The following is a 7652-nucleotide window of genomic DNA, read 5'->3' on the forward strand; positions in this document are numbered from 1 at the left end:
AACAACCTTCTGATATGGGGGCCCATACAATGGTTTGTTCTGAGGCACAAAAATTCATGTTGAGTCCTTTCACTACGGATCTTCTTCATGAAGTGTTTTTTTTTTTTTTTTTTTCCGACGTAGTACTATAAAAAGGCTAAATACTATAAAATGCAACATTTACTATTGACAATAAAGGCCAGGTATGCTGGATGAGGAACACGAAGATTGCACTTGGTAGACTCTTTGAGAAGCTTTCATACCCTCACTGAATAAAGAAAAGGATCTTGAACATTTGAGAAACGTATTGTATATCATTTTTATAACAACCGACTTGTGCACATATTTCATTTAAATAGTCGATTGTAAAAAAAAAATAATTTACGTGTATAATGTCCTCACTGAAGACAGCATCTTTCTTTTTGTGACTATTAAAACGCCGCAATAATCAGTGCTCAAATCGGTAAACATTAACAAACTGGAACGCTACCAGGCCTTAGCGCACATATCAGAGGGCCAAAAATAATATTTTGGGGGCTGGGGGGCCAGAACTGAAACAGTAATTGTTTTGGTTCGAGTCGCATATCAGCATAAATTACTTCTAAACAAATGCCTTCGTTATTAAAGCGATATCAGTTTCAACTACCAGAGATGATATTTTAAAGTGGGTTGGGTTGTTTTAGGTTGAGAAAACTCATTTTTAACATTAACAAATGCTGAGATCTGATATTAACAAATGCGAATAATATCGTGTTATACCAAGGATGCTCAACCTTTTGGAAGTCGCGGGCCAATTTGAAAATTTGGTACACGTCGTGGGCCATACATTAGACAAGTCTTATACATATACCGCTTTTAGGCTCGAATTCAGAAGCAACATCTAAGGGAAAATTTTTTGAGTGAAAACACTTAAAACCGATTGCAGTGTTGTTCCATGCACTTTACTATAATGTGTCTTTTAATTTTTCGACTTGAAAATATTGCCCTTGAGAGCTGTTTCTGAATTCGACTCCATGTAATAACTTTTTGTAAACCTAGGGATCGTTTAAATTTTAAACTTTAAAAGAACGAAACCAACTGCATTTATAAACAAATTTTATTACAATACAATACAATAGCAATGAAAGGAATGAAAGATTCAGTTAATGAGAAACTTGACTCTGTTTATTTTTTACTAATAATTCAATGTCAGGAACTATTTCTGTGGTAGCTAATCGCAGGGCCGTGCCGAGCCATTTTAGTACCCGAGGCAAGAATGAAAAATTGCGCCCTACTGTTAATCATGGTAACATTGGCAATAATTTAATATTTATTTTGGCGCCCCTTTCAGCTTTTAATCTGAGGCAAGAGCCTCGTTCGCCTCCCCCTCGGCATGGCTCTGGCTAATCGGAGGGCGCCTCCGTAGCCAGTGGGCAAGAGCAGCAGTGCATAGCACACGCTTCTTGATTAGACCGGGATTCGAGCCCTTGACCACCAAATACGGAAGATGCGGAAAGGTCAGGGAATGACCACCGCATATTCCCAGAGCAATATGGCCTTAGTTGCTAATGCTCCTAAAAACCAAATAACAACAGCTAATCGGAGGCAGTGCTCCAATTTTGACTTGGAGTGCTTCGTTCTAGAAAACATCTGTTCACATAAGTACATGCTTCTGAAGAGGGAGAAGATTCTTGCCGCATGCATTCTTAAATCGGCAAATTTTCCCTTTTCTACATATTTTTGGAAAAATTCTAGGAGAGACACTTCATCAAATTTGTTTTTCAGGTCTGAGTCACATTGAAGGTCAATGATTTCCATTTGGAGGTCCCCTGGAGTCTCCATCACATTCACAGAGAAGAGGTTAGTTACTACGTTCAGGATACTTTTTTGAGCGGGGAAATCTTGGAATTCGGTCTGGGGCTGAGATATTGCAGCCACATATTGAGAAGCATATTTTTCAGACTGCAATTCAACATTCCTTGGAAATGAGTTAAATTCTGGTCTTGCAGTTGGCACTTAAAGAGTTCTAATTTCATCTGAAAAGCTTTGATATGATTAAACGGGATGTGCACCAGTTGATCTTTTGACTGGATTAACTCATTCAAATGAGAAGAAATGTCCGTAAGGAAGGCAAAGTTGGCCAACCACTTCGGATCTTCGAACTCTGATACTGGCTTGCCTATTGCTGTCATGAACTATTATATTTAGGCCACCCGAATAAATTCATCTGCCGTGCTGTGTCTTATTTCTGTTAATTGCGTGTGTTCTATGGTCGATTTGTCTGTTTGCTGGACGAAAAACCCCAGTTTCTGTGGGAAAAAACCTTGCTATCTACGCTGAGACCGACTAACCAAGCCACAGAGTGAAAAAAGCCCATTAAAGTTCCTCGCGTCATCGACATTGCTGTCATCAACTCTTGGATGGCATCTTTCAACTCAAAAATCCTCGTGAGCACTTTTGAACGGCTTAACCGTCGCATGCCGGAGAAGTAGACAACATCGCCATGATCAGCATCCCATTCTGTCTGTAGAAAATTTTGAAACTGTCGATGATTCAAACCCTTCGATCGGATGAAATTCACAATGTCTGTAATAACTTTCATGACATTTTCAAAACCGAGAGATTTGGCACACAAATTTTCCTGGTGAATGATGCAACGGTATCTGGTAAATCTAAATCTGCTAGTATCTACTTCTTGTTCTTTTTTTAAAGTGCTACCAGTCCCGCTTTTGTTCCAACCATAGCTGGGGCTTCATCCGTCCTCAACCCTGCGAGGTTTTTCAAAGTGAGGTGATATTTAGCAAAAGTCGTTTTCGTAGCTTCCAGAATGTCTGTTACTTTATGTCCTTTCAAAGGACATAAAGCCAATAATTCTTCAAAGACTATAAGTTTGTCGTCGATCGCACGAATAAAAACAGCCAACTGAGCTGTATCAGTTAAATCTGTGCTTTCATCCATTGCCAATGAGTAACATTTGCATGCTAGCAACTTTGTTTTCAATGTCTCCTCAACATCCAATGCCAGTTCTTCTACTCTCCTAGTAACAGTCATTCGAGAAAAGCTTATCTTTTTGCTTTTTGAAGGTATCAGCTTTCTTTGGGCACACAACTTCACTGATGCTACAAGGCACTTCTTCAAAAATTTTCAATCAGAAAATGGTTTCGACCTTTTGGCAATTTTTAGAGCAATGATATAACTAGCTTTGACATAACTTAAGCTTTTCTTGGTAAGAGGATCCCTTTATTCCCCTCACCAATCTTGTTGCCCTTCTCTGTACACGCTCAAGCAAAATTTTAGAAATCCTTCCTAAAATGAGGCCTCCAGATCTGTACGCAGTACTCAAGGCGTGGCCTGACCATTACCTTATACAGAGGGACAAACTCACCTCCTTTTCCCTAATAACTGATTGTTGCGATTTTAATGATTTTTTTGAGAAGGTTCAGTTTGTCTGTGCCTACCGGACCCTGGAGACTGACGAACATGGTTGCATATTTCGTGTCATATTGTCTTTTCAAATTGTATTCCTTGAGAGCGGATATTGATCCCTGACATATTAAACAAACAGGCTTTCCATCAGTTTCCACAAAGAAGTATAAATCGGTCCATTTTTCGTTGAAATTGCGAACAACTTCACTGGAAACGCGATTTTTTTTTGCTGGTACCCACCATTTGAATTTACCTCTTATTACCGTTGTTACGTTTTTATATCACAAAGATAATTAAAACTTCACGAAATGATTAAATTCACTTCGTTTTAATTTTACAACACCAAAACAACGTAATAAAAACTTAAACAATTATTAATAATAGTAATATTAATAAACGAAAGTTCGGAAAGAACGGGTAGCGAGATAGTAATAGTAATAGTAATCGTGCATGTGATGCAAGAAAGAAAGTATATGAGCTTATGTAGAATCATCCAAAAAAAAAAAAAAAAAAAATTCATGCAACCATTCCCTCTAAATGTTTGTTCAGTTCCTCTTTAAATTTATGTAACCTATCAACTTCCACAACGGCAGATGGAAGTTTGTTCCAGCAATTAACTACCCGCTGGCTAAAGGCAAATTTCCACACATCTATTCTACAACTGTCTTCCCTCAATTTGAATTTATGCCCACATAGGTTCGTAATCTGAACAAGTGGAAGGATCCCATCAGAATTTAGCGTGCTCGACCGATTCAAGACCTTATACACCTCAATCAGATCAACGCGCAGGTGCCTAGTCTCCAGCCACTGCAATTTGCAGAACTTAAGCTTTTCTTGGTAAGAGGATCCCTTTATTCCCCTCACCAATCTTGTTGCCCTTCTCTGTACACGCTCAAGCAAAACTACATCCTTCCTAAAATTAAGCCTCCAGATCTGTACGCAGTACTCAAGGTGTGGCCTGACCATTACCTTATACAGAGTGACAAACTCACCTCCTTTTCCCTACTAGCAAAATTCCTATATATCATTGACAAAACCCCATGGCCTGCCCTGGCAGCCTGTCTGCTTTGCTCAGAAAACTTCATATCTGACTGCACAATTGCTCCCAGGTCTTTTTCATTTTCTACCACCTTAAGTGTAGTAACACTCAGTTGGTACGTTTCTCTGGGGTTACTTCTACCCATATGCATTACTTTGCATTTGTCAAGGTTAAACTTCAGTTGCCCCTTCTTAGCCCATTTGTCCAAATTATCTAGATCCTGTTGCAGTAGCACACTGCCATTACTGTCATTAACAAGCCTGCCAACTTTGTATCATCTGCAAACTTCGACACTAAGCCTGATATACCTTCATAAACATCATTGATAAATATACAAAACAACAGAGGACCCAACACCGAACCTTGTGGGACTCCACTAATAACATTAGTCCACGAAGAGCATCACCCATTAATTACCACCCACTGTCTTCTCCTACTCAACCATCCTTTATCCATTTTAGCAACTCACCCTTAATACCATTCTGCTCCAATTTGTACAATAGTCTTCTATGCGCAACAATGTCAAAAGATTTCCTGAAATCCAAATATATGATATCAAAATTATTTTTTGCATCCAGTTCCTTTGTAACCACATCATAATATCCTATCAAATTTGTCAGACACGACTTTCCCTTAACAAACCCATGCTGTGTCTGAATTATGGCTGCAGTCTTGTCTATATGATCCTACAATGCATCTTTAACCAGTGACTCCATTATTTTACTCGGAACAGAAGTTAAACTAACTGGTCTGTAATTACTCATGTCACCCTTCGATCCCTCTTTGTGAATTGGGGATACATTTGCATATCTCCAGTCCGTGGAGACCTCCCCTGAGTCCAATGATGATCTCATAATTATGGCTAAGGATTTACTTAGTTGCTTTTGCCGCCTCCTTTAATATAACTGAATTGATCCCATCCACCACAGGTGCCTTTCTTCTGTTTAACTTCAACAATTTCTCCTCCACTTTGCTCTCAGTTATTACAAAATCATTAAGCACCCTGCTATAATTTGATAACCTTCTGCCATTTTTAAACGTTAATAATTCCTCATGAAGATGCAAAATACTTATTCAGAATGAAGATGCAAAATACTTATTCAGTTTGTTTGCTATCTGAGCAGGATCATCAATAACAGTCGAACCATCGATATCAAGTGATCCCCTTCCATCAGATTCATCCCCTTCCTTTTTGAGTTTACACAAGTAAAGAAATCCTTGCTGTTTTTTTAGCATCCTTTGCCAAAGATTTCTCGTAAACTGCCTTCGCCTGCCTAACCTCCTTTGTGGCCTGATTACAGACTAGCTTATATCTGCCATAGGCTTCTAAGTTGCTTGATAATTTATATGCATCCCATGCATTTTTCTTCTCTGCACGAGTCTCATTAGTTCATTTCATAACTATTTAGGCCTAAATCTTGAACAATATTTCTTAATAGGTATGAAACTTATAGTAGCTTCCACGATTAATTCCTTGAATGGTTCCCACTTAGAATATGCTGTTGGTAACATCGTCAGTTGATCCCACTGTAGAGAATTTGTAAACTGTCTGAGACCACTGTACTCACGTTTACAGAAGCAAAACCCCTTTCCTTACCCCTGATGGTAAATATATCTTTAAGTAAATCCCACATCAGTACACTGTGATCACTGCCACCTAGCAGTTCCTTTATCTGCAAATTCTTAATACACGAATGATCACTGCTGATAACCAGATCAAGAGTATTACCCTCTCTGGTTGCCTCTCAAACATGCTGCTGCAGAAAACAATCATCCAATAAATCCACAAAAGTCTGACTAGTGTGTGAGTGACCAACCCACAAGTTCCAGTCAATATCTGGGAAGTTAAAATCCCCCATTATAAGATATTCTGATTTACTAGCCCACTCTATTTCTCTGTTCAATTTTTCATTGTACTCATTCGAGTCATTAGTCCTATAGCACACTCCTACTCTTATTTTTGCTTTTGCAGTGCTTATATCACACTAAACTGACCCAACAGTTCACATTTCATCTATATCAACTGGATGCACTTCTTTTGATTTTATGTTTTTCTTAATTAACAGCATAACACCTTCTCCCTTCGTATCCTGTCTATATCCTTTCTGTATACATTGTACTCCCCAAATTCTAGTTCTGCATTCTTTCTGTCTGTGTGAAACCATTTCCCTGCTATCCCAACAATATTCGACATTGATGTCTTGACCTACACTTCAAATTCTTCAAATTTATTTACTATTATTCAAGCATTGGTATACATGCATGTTTCACATGTTCCTTATTATTAGTTATCCTTATTATTAGTTACCCTAACACATCCCATATACCCACCTGTTTCACGATGACAGCCATCAGTCCCTGAAACCCCCAGCTCACCTCGCTCATACCAAAGGAACCTTGTGGGGTACAGAATTGATGAAGGAAACAACAAAAATGGAAACAAAACGGTAAGAGGGACTTTATTCAAAAATGGCAACATAGCACTGGCTGCCATGATGCAGACTGAATTTACTCTCATCAGTAAAGAGTACTTTAAGTAAATATTTTGTGGTTGTAATCTTTAGAAATAGTGTTTTGGCATCACTGCCAAAAGATGGAACAAAGGAAAGAGGTAGTCATCAGTAGGAGATATGGCCATTCTAATGTCGATGCAGGCTTTGCACTGCCTGTCCATACGTAGAACCATGTTGTTGATAAGTTCTTGCGGTAACATCATCCATTCTTCTGTCAGCGCCAGCTTCAACTGGTGACCATTTTCTGGTGGGTGTGGACCTGCCGCTAGGCGTCTCCCCATAGCGACCCATATGTGTTCGCTGGGATTTAGATTGGTGGAACGGGCAGGCCAATCGATACGAACAATGTCCTCACTTTCGAAAAGTATATCAACAGCTGCAGTGCAATGGGGTGTGGCGTTATCATCCATAAACACGAACTCGGGGCCAATGGCACCTCAGTACAGACCCACACGGGGAAGGATTACCCCAGTACAGTAGCGTGTCGTCCAGCAAAACAGATAACTCGACCAGAGAACACGCGCAATTTACAGACACATACGGGTTTACGTAGTCATTTAGGGGAAACCCTAATATAATAATAATAGTACAGTAGCGTGCACCGGTTACAGTACCGCCTTCCAGTATCTGGAGTTGTGCATGTCCATCCAAGATAACGCCTCCCCAGACGAGAATACATTGACCGCTATATCGATTTCCCTTCAGTGATATTTGCG

General features: G+C 39.3%; 1 protein-coding gene across 1 annotated transcript; it reads right to left on the minus strand.

The window, feature by feature from the left end:
• Nucleotides 1–2664: 2664 nt before the first annotated feature.
• On the minus strand, nucleotides 2665–3009 carry LOC150084113 (general transcription factor II-I repeat domain-containing protein 2-like). Its single transcript, XM_090376122.1, has one exon. It carries the CDS (start codon nucleotides 3007–3009, stop codon nucleotides 2665–2667), a length of 345 nt encoding a protein of 114 aa, XP_090232248.1.
• Nucleotides 3010–7652: the final 4643 nt, after the last annotated feature.

This window comes from Mastigoproctus giganteus, chromosome 6 (assembly GCF_048544385.1).
Source record: "Mastigoproctus giganteus isolate SK-2022 chromosome 6, ASM4854438v1, whole genome shotgun sequence".
Taxonomy (NCBI): Eukaryota; Metazoa; Arthropoda; class Arachnida; order Uropygi; family Thelyphonidae; genus Mastigoproctus; species Mastigoproctus giganteus.

Bases quoted from the DNA above. Each gene is read 5' to 3' on its own strand.
- LOC150084113 (XM_090376122.1), bottom strand. From the start codon at position 3,009: ATGACTGTTACTAGGAGAGTAGAAGAACTGGCATTGGATGTTGAGGAG.